This window comes from Osmerus eperlanus, chromosome 4 (genome assembly GCF_963692335.1).
Source record: "Osmerus eperlanus chromosome 4, fOsmEpe2.1, whole genome shotgun sequence".
NCBI classification, from domain to species: domain Eukaryota; kingdom Metazoa; phylum Chordata; class Actinopteri; order Osmeriformes; family Osmeridae; genus Osmerus; species Osmerus eperlanus.
Genome location: NC_085021.1, coordinates 9886730 through 9904517, shown reverse-complemented (window position 1 = coordinate 9904517; position 17788 = coordinate 9886730). Strand labels below are relative to the sequence as shown.

Genomic DNA, 17788 nt, shown 5'->3' with positions numbered 1-17788 from the left:
GTGGATGAGATTGCTTGGTTTTAAAATATATAAATATATATTTCTTTACAATTGTAAGTACATCAGTGTTGACAAAAAGGCATTCGGGTGACAAAGAGGTGACGTATTGAATTTGTGTCACAAAATGAGGCAGACTGCTTAGCTTGATGGCAACGTGATCGACCTCCACCGTGCCCGACTGTGCCATTACCCTGTGCAACATCGTGCACATTTCACGTGAATTGGGGGCAAAAAGTGAGGTTTTCTGATTGCGGATAATACCAGATCGAAAAACCATTGCAATAACAAATATCTGCCAGTAGAGGGTGCAACTGTATATGAGAGAACACACGAGTCACAGACCTGAGCCTCTGAAATTATTTCCAAGCCCTGAGCAGAATCTAAATATCAGTGTCGTTGAACAAATAATATAAAGATTAAAAAACAACAGCAGCTCTCTGCCCTTTCCCATGCAGTACCAAATATGAATCTATCCCTTACTCCAATTAGGCCAACGTGATCATCAGCCATTCTTTAATTATGACACTTTGTTTCAGCACATTGAACTGTGCAGATTTATTTAGGCGGTGTTGAAATAGAAGATACTGGACGCCATGGCCACCGTGTGCGCGTATAGCCTGCATGCACGCCCAACCCCGAAGAGGCAAGTGTTCTGGCATAGCTCCTTGCAGCAGAGTAGGCTAAGGATTGGGTTGTATTTTTGGAACAGTGTGTGTAGATCTGGTCGCCTTGTTAGGTCTGTTAAAGCATTTCCAACCGCACCAACAGTTTGGAGAAAGCGCCACAGTAAGGGGAGGCAGGGACAGGGGAAAGGGGCTTTTCTATGGCCACCTTAAAAGCCATGATCAAGCGCCCGGGCTTAATAGAAGATATCCTAAATTGTTTATCAAAATAATGAGAAAATATATTAATCTTTGTAAAAGTAACTTGATCTGCACGGAGTCTGGAAGTCCATGACTCCGGATCCACGAGGGGGAATAATTTTACAAAAAAAGTAAAGCGCGCGCGTAATATGAAGTTGTTCTGGTAGGTGATTAAAACGATCAGTACTGGACATGATCCGAAATTACAAAAAACTACAGAGAAGAAAATCGGACCAATTTTAGAGTGAATTGGGGACATTTAAAAGTCTAAATTTAATGTCAGGTGAAGGTTCTTGTCTGTGTATGGTCTGATTCTATTTTGACAAAGTTACAGGTAGGCCTAATTTGACTTCTTAACTTCTAGAGTGCATGTTTGGCTGCAGTTAAGGAAGGTATGAGTGGAGGTCGCTTTGAATTTGACGATGGAGGTGCTTACTGTGGTGGCTGGGAGGGTGGAAAGGCACATGGCCATGGGATCTGTACCGGACCGAAAGGACAGGGGGAGTTCTCCGGCTCTTGGAATTATGGGTTTGAAGTGGTTGGAGTCTACACCTGGCCCAGTGGAAACACCTTCGAAGGGTACTGGTCGCAGGGAAAGCGTCACGGGTTAGGCGTTGAAACTAAAGGACACTGGGTTTACAAAGGAGAATGGACTCACGGCTTCAAAGGGAGATATGGCACACGTTTGAGTATAGGTAGTGGCGCAAAGTATGAAGGAACATGGAATAACGGATTGCAAGATGGATACGGCACAGAGACGTATGCTGATGGAGGTGGGATATAGCTTCTTATTTAGCATGTGTCATGTGTGCTTGATCTAATAATGCAATAACATGAGCGGAGTACTAGAAATGTATTTTTCGTGCTTAACATGTTTGATCACATGCGGGTTCTTTAAGCGGAATTGTGTGACTCTAGCAACCATGCATGGATCATGGAACCCAACTGTTGGCCAGATGGCCCATTGGTGCCTTGCCCATTGCCAAGACCTCTTGCCAAATCCAAGTGATACATGAAGACACATTTGGGGGAGTAAATAATAAAGTGTGTTAACAGGCTGCAAGGTGCTATAATGATGTTCTTCTAAAGCAAATAACCTGTTATTCTACAAAACTCATTATGTATAAACTGAATAGGCTTTTTTATTTATTTTTACCATTGACAGAATCGTATAAGGATATATGCATGTTTTCCTCATGAACATTTAAATGACTAACACACACTGACCAGCATCCTAAACAGTAGTTTCAGAATCTGAACTTGTTTGTATTGCCATGTAAGTTTAAACAAACACAGCATTTCCTGTGGCCTTCAAGTTGCGATGTTGAAGAAAAAAAACATAACAGATCATGCCTGTGCCAATGTTGCCCTGGCTAGCTGACTCATCAGATTTAGGTCTAAGTGATGTGGAGCAGGGTGATGTGAAGCTGCCATGTGTCAGGATGTAAGAATAGCCCCGACTGTGTTCTCTTGGCCTCACGGCCCCCAATGGCGATGGCATCCACACACGTGTATGGAGGACTAGACCCCCTGATGAGTTTGAGCTATCAGAAATAACTTTACTGAGACTAGTCTCTCACACTAAGTACATTTACTGTAACACTAACACAGGGCATCAACCTCAACCTGTACTGTTACACCGCCCACATGCATCAACACAGAGTGGATACAATAGACAGCATTGAAGAGCACTCAGACTGGCTTATATTGATTTCACATAAATCGAGTGAAGTCAGCATTTCAGATTTCGACTTAATATCGAGTGCCAATGCTTTGTGTCTTTGAAAAGACAGGCCTATAACATGAATCCAACACACCATGCACAGACATGCAGTGAGATAAGGATGGTCCAACACACCATGCACAGACATGCAGTGAGAAAAGGATGGTCCAACACACCATGCACAGACATGCAGTGAGATAAGGATGGTCCAACACACCATGCACAGACATGCAGTGAGAAAAGGATGGTCCAACACACCATGCACAGACATGCAGTGAGAAAAGGATGGTCCAACACACCATGCACAGACATGCAGTGAGAAAAGGATGGTGATACAGCCTGGGTACTGTCAGCTTGTCAACAAGCTTCAACACACGAGGAGCTCAGATGAAGTTTGAATCTGCTCATGAAGTTTGAATCATGAAGTTTGAATCATGAAGTTTGAATCATGAAGTTTGAATCATGAAGTTTGAATCATGAAGTTTGAATCTTCTCATGAAGTTTGAATCTTCTCATGAAGTTTGAATCTTCTCATGAAGTTTGAATCTTCTCATGAAGTTTGAATCTTCTCATGAAGTTTGAATCTTCTCATGAAGTCTTTGAATCAGGCCTTTCTCAGACGAAGACAAAATGTCCCTGTTTACCATTGCTCCTGCTAATAGATATTGTGAACATCCTGTGTTTCCTCAGGCACCTTCCAGGGTCAGTTTACAGGTGGTATGCGACATGGATATGGGGTGCGTCAAAGTGTGCCCTATGGCATGGCGGCGGTGGTGCGCTCCCCTCTCCGCACCTCCCTGACCTCTCTCCGCAGCGAGCACAGCAACGGCACGCTGCTCCAGCAGGACGCGCCCGTCATCACCACCACCAACGCCTCCGGCCAGGAAACCCCCGTCTCCACCCCCACCCAGCTGGGGCCCTCCCGCGGGGGCTTCGCCCTCACGCTCCAGATCGACCCAGAGGCCGTCAAGCCCAAGAAGAAAGGCCTGTTCCGCCGTGGCTCCCTGCTGGGCAAGCTGAAGAAGTCCGACTCCCGCACCTCCCTGTCCAGCCAGAAGAGCAAGATCAGCTTCCTGAGGACCGAGTCAGCCCTCAGCTCGGCGGCCAGCGATGCCAACTCCACCATCAGCCTGGGCGACGACAGCCTGGCCGGCGTGGAGGACTTCCCCCCCGTGGAGGCCGACATTGATGCCACCACCACCGAGGTCTACATGGGCGAGTGGAAGAACGACAAGCGCTCCGGCTATGGAATAAGCGAGCGGTCCAGCGGCCTCAAGTACGAGGGAGAGTGGCTGGACAACCAGCGCCACGGCTACGGCTGCACGACCTTTGCGGAGGGCGGGAAGGAGGAGGGGAAGTACATGAACAACATGCTGGTGAAGGCCATGAAGAAGAGGGTGATCCAGCTGAAGGGCACCAAGATCAAGCAGAAGGTGGAGCGCAGCGTGGAGGGAGCTCAGAGGGCGGCGGCCATTGCCAAACAGAAGGCAGAGATCGCTGCCTCCAGGTAAAAAAACAAAACAGGCTGGGTGACTACCCATGGTGTTGTTGTTACCTGTGTTGTGGTTGTTGCTATTTACTTTATTATTAATTTGACATTAAGATTGAATGTGATCAAGAAATACATCCAGTAAGGGCATCAGTATCTCTTTATATACTTAGAGGTGCATACACAGTGTACGGGAGGATACCTCTGGAGGGCACTGCATAAACAACAGAGCTGTTGTAAGGAGGGCGATGTTCAAGACAAGCTACATTGTAAGTTGGAAGCATGAGTTCTAGCTGCAGGTCAAGATGGACCGGTACCCACAACTCATTCTCAAGAGCTGGAGGTTGAACCCTTTAGAAGAGTTTACCTCATCACACACACACACACCTACTAACACAGACCAGTCAGAGGTGTGGCGTCTAGAATATGTTTACTGTTTTAGGGGTTGGAGCCTTGGATATATAGTTTGATGTCTTGAAGTTTTTTCACCCTAACCCTTTGGAATAGAATTCGTTCAACACAAGGCCATTCATTGACAACACAACAGTGACCATAAGCGTCATGAGCTGACCCTGCATGGACCTGCACATAAAGGGCAGAGCCTGCTATGTCACACAGACATGACTGTCAAGTTCAATGAGGAAAGCAATGCCATGGTATCAGTTTACCAAGCACCCCCTTGACCCAATGATGTGGTCCTTCTGAAAAAAAGTTCCCTTATGTTCTTACACATCAAAGGATTGTTCTATGAAAGTGTCCACTGGTGTTTACTACAACTTACAACATGAGAAAAGTAACCTAACAGCATTTGTAGAACTTTTGTGTTTCCTTTGGGATTTTACGAGATGTTGAAGCACTGCAGGGTGTTGTCCCAAAGCAGTTCTTTGTTTGCCTTTGCACTTGTCAGACCAATTTGTCAATGATCTACTCATATAGTGTATGACATGAAAGGGGAGTTAAAATGTCATCTAGCATGCGGCCGAACATGGTCAAATTTGTTCCTAGCTTCGCTGGATGGTGTGTTGTTTGTTCCTTGTCCTTGTCCTTGTCCTTGCTTGACAAAACAGGGAACGGCGATGCTCTTTTCCGATGACACAGGTTTCCTGCTGTCCATGCACCCGCACCATACAAGGCAGGACCTGTATTATCTACTGTAAGCCTCTACACCTGAAATAAGCTCAGTGTTTACAGCAGGCAAGCTCTCCCTGACAGACTGCAGATCCTGTCCCAGGCAGATGGAAATCTAAATATTTTACCTCAGCGACATGCAGCGTAATAAGAGTTATGGGCCAAACTGTTTTTTTCCTTTGTGTAATAGTTAACCTCTATCATCTTCTCAGACAGGTCGGTCGGTGCCCAGACAAGGCCATGAATAGGCATTATTACTAACATCCAGGGGACTGCGCGGGATAGCGACTGGAAATAAACAGTTATCGACTTTACAAACAACTTTCTAATCACACTTGGGTGGTCTCAAACTGTAAACCCAAACTCATACAGATTCACCTTGATTGTCTCTCACCTTTTTAAGTGTGTAATTTACACAGTCAATACAGGGGGGGGGGGTGACAGACACATTTGTTTTAAAAAGCTGAATATCACAGATGATTCTGTCTCATTTCCTATTGAAAGTTCAGACCTTCAAAGGTTTTACACCTACAACACAATCAGATAGGTTTTCCCAATGAGGAGTGGTTATGTTTTTATGATAGAAGAAAGAGCACCACGTCTGGCCAACATTGTACTGTGTAGCCCCATGTGAACCAGGAAGATGGAGCTCTTTCCCCAGCCAAGACCCACTACAAACCACCATCCAGCCACCCAGTAATGGTGCCAACCAGTAGCTATAGCCATAGAGAGATTAGGTCAGGAGGTATAAATATATCAAGTTGCCTATTGAAGTTAGCTTGTCAGCTAGCCTATGTTGTGCTTTGACATTCAGTAGCTGTGCCTGGCTGGCTGGCGGGGGCTGGGAGCAGGCTCTGAGAGGGTCTGAAGAGAGACTGCTGAACGCTGCTCTGGGCGTTAATGACGCACAGGCAGACGGAGGCCCTGTGTCAGAAGGGAGGCCTGACTAAATAAGGGCAGGCACACTGTTGCTGCAGCACAATCACAGGCCAATAAAACAGCTGATTGAACCCTCTCTTCCCCCAACTTTCCTGCCCAGTCACAGACAAACAGCCACACACACAGCTGAGATACAACTCTGGGTGAGGGTTAGGCTTAGAGCCTTGTGTCACTGAATCCGGACTGTTAGCAGGGACGTTTCATGTTGGGAACAGTTTGTAGGAGTCTGACAGGGAGAACATCCAACACGTTTGAGCACAGCCAAAGGACAAGCAGCGCAGAGACACCGGGCAGTCTTGCGTCAGCAGGGGTGTCAAATGGTTCCATGGATATAAATATGACGGAGCTCATAAGAGAGAGTCTGGGGATGAGAGAGTAGCAGATACATGTACCACACCTAGCCTTAGTTGAGCGTCTACACTTACATACATGATTGCTGAGACAGGCATTTTGTGCCGCTGCAACTAGTTTAATCGTTTGCAAAGAGAGGCGTTTGTGACGGAGGAGCCAGTCTATTCTTGCCTGTGTACTGTATGTACTGTAAACTATCGATACTCGTGAGGAAGTTGGGGTGACCCTGCGCCCCGGGTTCGATTCCAGCTTGAGCCATTTCTGCTTCTCTTCATCTCTCTCTCCCCTACATTTCCTGTCAATTTTCTATCTTTGTTCGAAAAAGGCCCAAAATACTGAACACTGCAATATTTGCACACATAAAGACACAAATACACATGATACAGTAAATGTTTTTGTATAATATGAGAACATATTTTGGATACTAAATAAAACATACAGTCTGTATACTATATATATACAGAGAGAGAGAGAGAGAGAGAGAGAGAGAGAGAGAGAGAGAGAGAGAGAGAGAGAGACAGAGAGAGAGAGAGAGAGAGAGAGAGACAGAGAGAGAGAGAGAGAGAGAGAGAGAGAGAGAGAGAGAGAGAGAGAGAGAGAGAGAGAGAGAGAGAGAGAGAGAGAGAGAGAGTGCTTGGGGGATCCCCTGAGCTGGAGTGGCATATTCCATCCTGACAGATCTCACTTCTCTTGAAGCCAATGTGGAGTTATGCGCAATTCATGAGCAGCACACAGAAGTTAAAACTCAAAGCATAACCAGCTTTTTAGGGGTACACATTTTGATCTTGTGCATCTCTTAAATATGTTTTTTTATTGGAAACCACACCTCTTGTTTAAGCTGCCCCAGCCTCTAGGTTAGAGGGGGGGGGTCCTTTAGGGAAGCCTGAAACCATACAGAGTATTCAGGTCACAGCTTCAGATATCACACTTTGTTAAACTAGTCTGTTTGAAGCGAGGCGATGAAAGGATGCCACTGAGGTGCACAAGTGCAGCATTCAACAGTGGCGTCATACCCACTGAAAATAAGTCAGCATCTAATACCACTTCAAATGTATTATCTGTTCACAACAGGACATCTCATGTATTACTCATCCCACTTACATGTCATAAGTGTCCATTTGATTGTGAGAAAAACAATATATGAGTTCACGCAAACTAGCTAGAGCACCACATCAAAACAATCACAGTGATTGTAGTGTATGTTGGCTCTGGGGTATGTTCTCTGAGAGCTGCGATGGTGGAGGTAGTTAGTCTGCAAGAGATACCATCTGCCCTACGCCTCTCTCCACCCACACGCTGGCAACCGTTTATGGAACGTCTACACACCACACAACACAACAGATCATATTGTGGGTCCAGCAGCAGCCTTTTTCCATTAGTTCCAAAGATACTGTGTTTACGCTCCATGTGTTTGTGGGAACGAGGCTTATAGGAATTACAGTTCTGACACCATAGAATGGCACTTCTGTGTGTTGTGTGTGCAAGTTAGTGTCGCAGCCAAGACCACATTCCCGCTCGAAAGCATAATCTGTTAGTGTGCTAAACGGATGGGGAGATATTCACCACACACTTGTTAATGCATTATGCAAGTCTCATCTGATATTCTTAAGTAAATCACATTGTTAAAACAAGCTAACCTGCAACCCATCAAGCCTCCAGTGCCGTTGTAATATCAAGAATTGAAACATTCTGTTGATACAATATGGAGTGAATGCAATGGGTTTTCCCATTGACGTTTCACAAATCAGCTGCTTTTGTAGATTTCAAGCTTCAGGCAATGAGATTTATTGAATCCACCTTTGATGTGGACGGAATTGGCCTTTTAACCATGTGTCAGCCAGTCTAGATATGAGCTCAGAGACAATGTGAAGGAAGGCACAAGCCCCTGAAAGAGGGGGTGTTGTTGACTCGGTGGGGACAGGTGTAGGTCTACTAAATCTAGCAGGGAGCTTCAAGTGCCCCTAATTGTTCCAGGGGGAAGAGCCTACCCCTCAGAGTCTTCAAGTGGGCCAGAGCTATTTTGAGCCCAGTGTAACGTTACAGTATGTCAAGTATTCACAGAGTAATCACAATCAGTAATACTCCCAGCCCTCCAGAGATATCAACAGCATTGACTACTCCACACTGACTGTATTTAAATCACGCAAAAGATGCCCCACTCCGGAGAGATGACAATAATGTTAAGGGCTGTTGCCATTTGTCATACATGTTTAGATAGTTAAGAGTAACACATTTTGTACAATCACGTATTTATTGCCCCCTTCAAAGCAGACCCCATGTATTAACATTGTCTGAGCCAAGGTGTTAAAATCCTCATCAAGTCATATATTTCAGTTCCAACTCAGCAGCATAAAACCAAATGTCCCTTCTCTATTTCTGTTAATAATTAGAACCCATGTGACCGACCACACACACATGCCCCTCACATGGCTGGATTTTGTAAACAAGCCTTTGGTGATATTTTAGTAAGTCTCTCTGGTTAAGGCTTTATTATGTGGCTTCATACAGAGTCCAGTGTTTTCCTTCGGGTTAGGTTTGGTACGAGGGGGTTTAAGTGTTGTGAATGCTCTCATTTCTTTTACCATTGCTAATATGACAAAGTATATTTCCAAATAAAGAGGGTAGAATGTGAGTCGCAGGGTGAGGAACAGCCATTTTCCATTCATTCATTCATTCATTGTCATTCATTTGTACTGCATGAACTGTCACCATCTGTGAAAGTGAGGTGTGAAGACTCCTTGTCACACACTCATTCATTTATGTGGAGCAGAATGTTCCCTTCAATATGAGATCCCCTGTTCTTTCCAATATGACGTTGTAACCACAGACACAGTGCAGGATCAAACGTCTCATGACTGCTGAGTGAACCCTGGTTTTGTGTCTCTCCAGGACCTCCCATGCCAAGGCCAAGGCAGACGCAGCAGACCTGGCCTCCCAGGCCTCCAACAACGAGTCCAGCATCGCCAGGGTGGTGGCCCGAGAGCTCTCCCCCTCCTTCATCCAGCCAGGTACTCGTCTGAATCTTGAACTTGAACTGGAGTCATAGCGAGCGTGGCTGTCGTCCGTGCTGTGTTGCTGACCCTGGGTTGAGAGAGGTGCACCACAAGGATAGTGTCCTTTATGAGGATCTAAAAAAAGGACCTTCTCACTGGGGCTGCTGGAGCATATCAGTTTCCTTACACATCCGTCCTGCACACACTGGCCTCTCAGCCTCCAGTGTGCCTCCGCATTTTTGTCTTCTCTTTTCCGAGCTGAGCTCCTCGAAGATTCAAATAGACACTCGCTGATAAAAGGTTGTCACCGCTGAGTGGCTGGCTGAGATGTGTGTGGCTAATGCTCCAAATGGACAAGGTCTTCAGTCACAGCACATTCCTCTGGGAAAGATCACTCATGCAAAGATGGCAGAGTGATAAACAGTCTTCTAGGATTTCACTCTGAAAGGGAGAAAAGGGTTGATGCAGAGAGTTTTAATTGGTTGATTATCTCATCCATTAATACCCTGTTAGAACAACCTCATCGGTTCTAACCTCATTACAACCAATTAGTCAACTATGAAACCAGAGGCATGTTGTAAATGAAGTGGGGATTTTTAGTTTTCGTAAGTGGCATTAAATTAGATTCTTACTAACTTTTTAGAGGGAATGCAACAGTTTCTTTTTTATCAAGTAAGTAGATAATAATAAAATAACAGTTAAAATAATGTTTTGTGAATTCGGCCCCATGAATTAGACCTTACATCCAAGCTAGACTGCACTTCTCAACAACGTCCTGTAGAAATCAGAGGGTAACCATTTCTACTTGGTCAGAGCAATTGGTTTGATGCAGAGCAGCAGAGTGGCCCATTTTTTGTAATGAGGGGACTGCTAGAGACAAAAATGAACCAAACCAATCTCTTTGTTTATCAAAGTAATCAGTTTAATGGAGAGCCTGCATTTTCAGGATGGCTTTCATTCATGTGTTTATCAAATGTCATTTATGATGACAGCAATACATTAGAAATGTCATGTCTGATGAACAGCTTGTAGATTGAGATTTTCCAATCCGTGTGTACCACCTGCAGGGCCAGAGTACATGAAGAAGAGAGCACTTCAGGAGATTGTGGAGGGCAATGAGAATGCAGAGACTATCATGCACGAGCCCCTCTTAGCAGAGGAGCCCCCGCCCACCCCCCCGGAGAGCCCTGTGATGCACGAGCTAGACAGCCTGATGCCTGTGTCCACGCCTGCCCGCACCCCCTCTCCCAGCCTGGGCATCAGCAAGGAGGAGCCCCACCTTCTCAGCCCCGGGAGCTGGAATGGAGACAAGGCCAGCAGCAAAGGTAGTGGTAGCCGAGGAAGTAGCCTGGCCAACAGCAGGCCCAGCAGCCGACCCACCACCCCCGCATCCATCCCCGTCCCTGCCCCTGCCCCCGCCCCCGCCCACCCTGAGGAGCGCGCCAGCGGCAGCCGCGGTCCCTCTCGCACCCCGAGCCGCCAAAGTAACGTGGCTGAACAGGGCTCCGACTTAGAGATTAAGCCGCTGCAGAAAATGGACACCGAGGTGAAGGTTCCAGAAGCTGCCCCAGCATCTGCCCCAGCCTCTGTAAGGACCAGCCTCATCTGCTCAGATGAAGAAGAACCGCTACCCCCCTCCAAACCGTCCTCCAAAGCTGTTACCCCAGAGCCCAATGCAGGCGAGCTCAAGCAGAGAGCAGGCACGCGCGAGTCTCTCCACGAACGCCCGCCCTCTGCTGTCGAGAACAAGGTTGAGGAGCGAAAGCCTGTCAGCAAAGCTGAACCCAAGCCTTCGCCAAAACGAGAGCCCAGCCCGGCTCCAAAACCCACACTTGAACCCAAAGCAGTGTCCGCTCCCACCAAGCCAGCTGCCAAACCAGCACCAAAGGTGGAGCCTAAAGCCGAGGCAAGACTCAAAACTGTAATGAAGACCCCAAGTGAAATCATAGACTCTTTAGAAGATGACCAGGTAGGGTTGCATGAGCTCCCAAAATAGATAATATGTAGATAATATATGTAAAATGTCTCTACAGGTGCCAAGAAGAAACACATTCAACTATATAAACATCACTACGTTTTCTCTGTTACCCAGTGCTAATGCGTGTATGTTTTTTCTCAAGGGGCCAAACACTGTTATGATCTGCATGGTTATACTACTGAACATCGGCCTGGCTATTCTCTTCGTTCACATCTTGTCATGAGACATTGGCGACCCAGGTAATGGTTGTTATTTCACTTAATCTACATAGGGTATCAAACCATAAGATACATGTTGCCAACAGTCTTAGTGTTCATTTGCAATCTAGTATCACAATGCGTTAATGTATGGCAATATATCCTTAATGTCCTTATCTCTATATGTGTCCATCAATTTGAATCATTTGTATTCATACTTGTTTTGTCTCCTGGGTGGGTCCTCAGGTTACCGTCCTGCATTTGAGAGGGGTGTCCCATATTTTCAGCCAGGACCAGAGAGATCAGAGACTACCAAGACACCCAAGCCTTATATGGCCGCTTCCAGCTCTTCTGCAGGTTCTGTTGATGTAACCGTGTGAGATTTTTTGAAGCAAATGCTTTTACACAGGGTGGGCAGATCTGTACGCCGGATTGAAGGACAACCCATCTGCAGTCATTCTGATCATCTGAATTTCACAACTGATGTCTGTGGACATTGGGGGAGCCATATTGTTCTTCATCAGTAAGGACCCTATACTGGAGACAGTGTAGCTCGCTATGCACCTAGGGCCTCTGAAGGATGAGTCACAGTCTGGGTCATTGTTTTGTAAAGGGCTGGAAACTCTTACTGGCCAAACTTGATGTGGCCTCACAACTAGTTAGCAGATGGACTGTTAATACTGTAGTAGACATTTGACTGATAGCTTGTCAGTAGGAGAGTACATGCTTGGGATATCTCAACCTAGACTTCTCCTTTTTGCCTTGAAATTAGGTAGTATAGATGAAGATGGTGGTGATGATGACGATAATGAGAATGGTTTGGGAGTAACAGACATTTCTATTGCCGGAGATCATGGTACAAAGCTAGCCTGTTTTCTTTTTGCAATAATGTCAATTTTCTTGTATGAAGTAGATTTATTTTCATTTCCTTGGGCTTTTAGTAAGATAGGAATGTGCGTCGGCATTGGTGATGATGTGTCACACTAACCGTCACAACAGTGGAATGCACTGGTACTGTCCATCTTAAGGATCTCCTCATTCACTCTTCTTCACAAGACATAGGTGTCACACTGGAGGATGTTTGTGTTCATGTTTATAGCAAATGTTTTGAGCAGGATGTTTAAAAGAAACATAAGTGCAAGTCGGTGGGATCTTTTCGAAACCATCATATTTTGATTTGTTAACTCCATTATGTAGAGACTTGAAGGGCCCATCTGAGTGTCTTCAGTCAGTCTTTGTAGTGTCTCTGTTGTGTATGAACACAATTGGCATCTACTGCTGTCTGTTTGTGAGCACATAATGAAAACACTTGATTGAGTGAATCAGATTGACAAAGAGATCTGTATGTTTTGCCTTGGAAGCAGATGATTGAAATGAGAACTTCAATACTTCAGTTCAAGGACATGGGTTGGGAGTGGATGTACATTGATGATTTCAGAGATGGTGCTGAATATATGGGATTATAGACAGTATATATGACTATGCAAAGGTTGTTAGGATAATGGATTAGTTTGAGAGTATTTTTGCTGTTAGGCTTTATGGTCTGTGAGATTCTCAATAGCATGGATACTATTGGATAACAACAGGTTATGCTTCAATAAACCAAATAATCAGTTTTTTTCTCAACTTTTGTATGCATGTGATCACTTTGTGTGTGTGTTTTTTGTACCTTTTTGAAGTACACAGCTTTTCAAATCAATCAAAATACTCTGTTATAACATTATTTGTGAAAAACAATATCCAACTACACATACTTTATTTATTATCCTATAAAGTCAATTACCTCAAGTTTGGGTGATGGGGGAAAATGTAGTTTGATATAGTGGAACTCCAGGTCTTACACACATATCGACAGCACTCAGAATGTGCTTTTCTAAAACATGATTAGTATGTTTATTGTTCCTACATCCAAATGATTGTCTTCCGTTCTGCATAATAGGCTAATGAAGAATTCATGAACTCAATCTCTGTTGATGTGATATTATAGACAGAATGAATGCCCTGCTCACCCCACTGGTGATGTATTCGATTTTAATGCAGACACACCCTCACGTCAAAGAAGCTTTCCCACACAATAACAACGTGTTATCCCGAAAATGTAAAGTTAATCATTTTTGTAAACCATGGCTTGTACAAACAAATAATAAAATATTCAACATAGTTCCGGGTTGTTATGTACTATAAAGTAGTCATAACATGTCAGTTTCATTCCCAGTTAGAGGCCATTTTGTTTTGTCACTGGAGCCCATGAATTTTGGATGTCATTTCATGTGTAGGTTTAAATGACTAAATGTAAAACAATAAATTTATTTTACAACTCTGGTATGTGATTTGGCATTTTTAAATATACAAAACCATTTTGTAGTGTTATTACTGGAAGTATTTTTACTTTAACTATTCCATTTAATTAGGTTAATTATGATGTATTCTAGATGTATTTTAATCTGCCATCTCTTTTGGTCTAGACCAGTAGCAAATGAACAATAACAGTATTTTTAAATCCCACCTGTCTGCCAGCTTGACAGATCTCCCCCATGACAGGCTATGAATACCAGGCCCTATTTTAGACTTGGGCTGTTAGACGGGCAACTCTCAAGCCGTCCACATTACAGCACTTCATGCAAAGCTCATAGATTCAGAGTGAAACAAAAGCACAAAAGGCAAATACACCGTGAAAAAATGTGTTTTGTCATCATTAATACCACCTCACCTGGAATGCCAAACCACTCAATCAGATTGTGTGGAAAGAATGTCTCTAGTCTGAAACTCAGGAACATGCAGAAGTCTCTGGTGTGGTCCAGATGCCCTCTGTGTGGTCAGTTTGTGCTTTATTGAAACTACTGCGGGTAGGTATTCATCAATCAGTAGCCTGCAGGTTGTGATCTTGACAAGCTACTACTCATTACATGGACTGTGTTAACCTCTGAATCCAGGATAAAAGATCTTCATGTGTTACAGAATACTGCCCTCTAGCCACAAAACATGTCTCCACCAGTACGGAACCTCCTTCAGGACAAAAAGCACAACACCCAGAAGGGCCATGAGCCAATGTGCTAGTGCAAACATTAGAGGGCCTCCTACTACACAAGATAACAAACTGCAAACAAACTTCAGTTAGATTAAGTATAGTGTCACAAAGTACAGAAAAATGCAGACTTAGTTCATTCAACTTTATTTGATTTGATTATTTATTGCTGATTATTCTTTTTGTCATTTAAATATTAGAGCAAAAATAGATGGAAAGAGTAAATGCTTTGGACTGTTATGGAGATGAACACCCAATGTATTACTAGTATTCTTCTCCTTCCTCCTCTCCTTCCACGCTATCAGCCCCCACCTCCTCATAATCCTTCTCCAGAGCTGCCATGTCCTCTCTGGCCTCAGAGAACTCTCCCTCCTCCATGCCCTCACCCACATACCAGTGCACAAAGGCACGTTTAGCATACATCAGGTCAAACTTGTGGTCAAGCCGAGCCCAGGCCTCAGCAATAGCTGTGGTGTTGCTCAGCATGCACACAGCCCTCTGGACCTTGGCCAGGTCTCCACCAGGGACCACTGTGGGGGGCTGGTAGTTGATGCCGACCTTGAAACCAGTTGGGCACCAGTCAACAAACTGGATAGACCTTTTGGTCTTGATGGTGGCAATGGCAGCATTGACATCTTTGGGCACCACATCACCACGGTACAGAAGGCAGCAGGCCATGTACTTTCCATGGCGAGGGTCACATTTAACCATCTGATTGGCAGGCTCAAAGCAGGCGTTGGTGATTTCAGAAACAGTTAATTGCTCGTGGTAAGCCTTCTCTGCTGAGATAACAGGAGCATAGGTGGCCAGAGGGAAATGAATACGGGGATAGGGCACCAAGTTGGTCTGGAACTCTGTCAGATCAACATTGAGGGCACCATCAAAACGAAGGGAAGCGGTGATGGAGGAAACTATTTGACTAATGAGCCTGTTGAGGTTGGTGTAGGAAGGACGCTCAATGTCAAGGTTCCTACGGCAGATATCAAAGATGGCCTCATTGTCCACCATGAAGGCACAGTCAGAGTGCTCCAGGGTGGTGTGGGTGGTCAGGATGGAGTTGTAGGGCTCCACCACAGCTGTGGACACCTGGGGAGCTGGGTAGATGGAGAACTCCAGCTTTGACTTCTTGCCGTAGTCAACAGACAGGCGCTCCATCAGCAGGGAGGTGAAACCAGAGCCAGTTCCACCTCCAAAGCTGTGGAAGACCAGGAAGCCCTGAAGGCCTGTGCACTGGTCAGCCTGAGGAGTGGGAACAACTGAAATCAAGACACAGTTTATTCAGATGATAATAAGTTATAGATTACTATTGATTTTAATCATTCAAAATAACCCACCAGTTTGCGGATCCTGTCCAGCACCAGGTCAATAATCTCCTTGCCAATGGTGTAGTGTCCACGGGCATAGTTGTTGGCCGCATCCTCCTTGCCAGTGATGAGCTGCTCAGGGTGGAACAGCTGGCGGTAGGTTCCAGAGCGCACCTCATCTGAGGAGAGAGAATGGCAAGTTCATGTAGGGCAGTTAACACAAACCAAAAGTAGTTGTTATTTCAGTACACTTCTACTCTATGTATTTTGAAGCAGGGACAAAACCTACCAATGACTGTGGGCTCTAGGTCCACAAACACAGCTCTGGGGACATGCTTCCCAGCTCCAGTCTCACTGAAGAAGGTGTTGAAGGAATCATCTCCTCCTCCAATGGTCTTATCACTGGGCATCTGACCGTCTGGCTGAATCCCATGCTCCAAACAGTAGAGCTCCCAGCAGGCATTGCCAATCTGGACTCCAGCCTGGCCCACGTGGACTGAGATACACTCACGCTGAAGGAGGAAAGTGTAAATACTTTTTACGTATTATGACAAACCTGTTATGCATTAATATGTTGAACTGTCACTAGAGTGCAATCATTTTAACAAAACACACAGTATTATGTTGTTATTATTATTGTATTATCTTTCTTGCATCATTTTGTGAACTCATGATAGTGTTTACAGTACATCTCTGATTGACCAGCATACTAGCACAGTGATTCGACTGTTCAAAGTGCCTATAGACTGTTCCAGTTTCTACATATTTTGAGAATGGAGAGAGGGGAGGAGGAATGAGAAAAGGGCTTTCATTGAAGCAGACATCAGCCTAAACCAGAACATCCTGACCATGTCACCTGACTTCAGCCTCAAGTCACACTATCTGAATACAAATGGACAGTGTTTTAAGCTCAGGAATATTTTACATACTGTACTGTATGTCATCTTTGTTTTCAATCGATCACATGACTACTGTGAAAATAATAAAAGTACAAACTGTTCTTCAGAAGGCATTTACACCTTGTGAATCAAAAGTCATTGTCTGATTAATAATTGCATACTTACATATTTGCAAACAAGTATCTATAACTTTATTTCAAGCTATTTTGAGACGAAATTGTGTTTTTAATTCAAAAACAAAAACCTCCAGGTTTGTGGATTTTAATTTTTATCTTACTTAATTTAAAGTACAGGCCCACAAGAGCACAGTGAGTTATGAGTGAAATTATCTCCCACATAGTGAATTCCTGAATAAATTCCTGGATCAAGCCAAATGGGAAGTGGGTGGCACAGACACATTTGGCATAATTAACCATTCTCACCCAGTTTTGAGTAGGCCTAAAATGAACACATTTTTCAAGTAAGTTTACAATTTGTATTAATCTTAAACATTATCCAACCAATGTAGTTACCACAAAAAAAATTACTGAGATGTAAATGTTTTCATTTCATAGGTTTATGTTAAAATAATGCAGTACCAGTAACCAGAACCGGCTGGTGCCCAAGGATGCCACCATGTTCTGTCCACCAAACCCAAACTTCTCCTGCTTTAAAAGTAGTGGTCAATCCTCTATGTTTTATACTCACCATTGTAAGTTGAAAGTCTTTGAGATGTGAAGAAGAAAAACATGAAGGGTATGACCACGCCGACTCTCACAGACAGACGTTTATGTGTCACTTTGCAAGAACTTACAGCACCAACTGTTGTTGGGTGGGTCAATTTATATCTCTGGGATTCGGTGGGGATGTGGAGCTGGAAAATCTGATAGGCTATGAAATGGTATGTCCCACATCCTATT

At 44.5% G+C, this 17788-nt stretch overlaps 2 protein-coding genes across 2 annotated transcripts; one reads left to right on the top strand and one right to left on the bottom strand.

Moving 5' to 3' along the window:
- The first annotated feature begins 775 nt into the window (after positions 1-775).
- jph2 (junctophilin 2) lies at positions 776-13983 on the top strand. The gene is made up of 6 exons (XM_062458785.1): positions 776-1636; positions 3277-4093; positions 9383-9501; positions 10554-11455; positions 11607-11703; positions 11908-13983. The coding sequence occupies exons 1-5, from the start codon at positions 1258-1260 to the stop codon at positions 11685-11687; spliced, it is 2298 nt and encodes a 765-aa protein (XP_062314769.1). The 5' UTR covers positions 776-1257; the 3' UTR covers positions 11688-11703; positions 11908-13983.
- An 830-nt stretch (positions 13984-14813) lies between these two features.
- Positions 14814-17754, bottom strand: LOC134018665 (tubulin alpha-1C chain-like). Its single transcript, XM_062458787.1, has 4 exons — positions 17577-17754; positions 16280-16502; positions 16021-16169; positions 14814-15925 (listed from the first exon to the last, which is right to left on the bottom strand). The coding sequence occupies exons 1-4, from the start codon at positions 17577-17579 to the stop codon at positions 14951-14953; spliced, it is 1350 nt and encodes a 449-aa protein (XP_062314771.1). The 5' UTR covers positions 17580-17754; the 3' UTR covers positions 14814-14950.
- Between the last annotated feature and the right edge of the window lie 34 nt (positions 17755-17788).

Coding starts and splice junctions, on each gene's coding strand:
- jph2 (XM_062458785.1), top strand. CDS start 1,258: ATGAGTGGAGGTCGCTTTGAATTTGACGATGGAGGTGCTTACTGTGGT. Junction 9,502..10,553: donor CCCCTCCTTCATCCAGCCAG/GTACTCGTCTGA, acceptor TACCACCTGCAG/GGCCAGAGTACATGAAGAAG. Junction 11,456..11,606: donor ACTCTTTAGAAGATGACCAG/GTAGGGTTGCAT, acceptor TTTTTTCTCAAG/GGGCCAAACACTGTTATGAT.
- LOC134018665 (XM_062458787.1), bottom strand. Junction 16,170..16,279: donor CCTAGAGCCCACAGTCATTG/GTAGGTTTTGTC, acceptor CTCTCTCCTCAG/ATGAGGTGCGCTCTGGAACC. Junction 15,926..16,020: donor TGGACAGGATCCGCAAACTG/GTGGGTTATTTT, acceptor CCCACTCCTCAG/GCTGACCAGTGCACAGGCCT.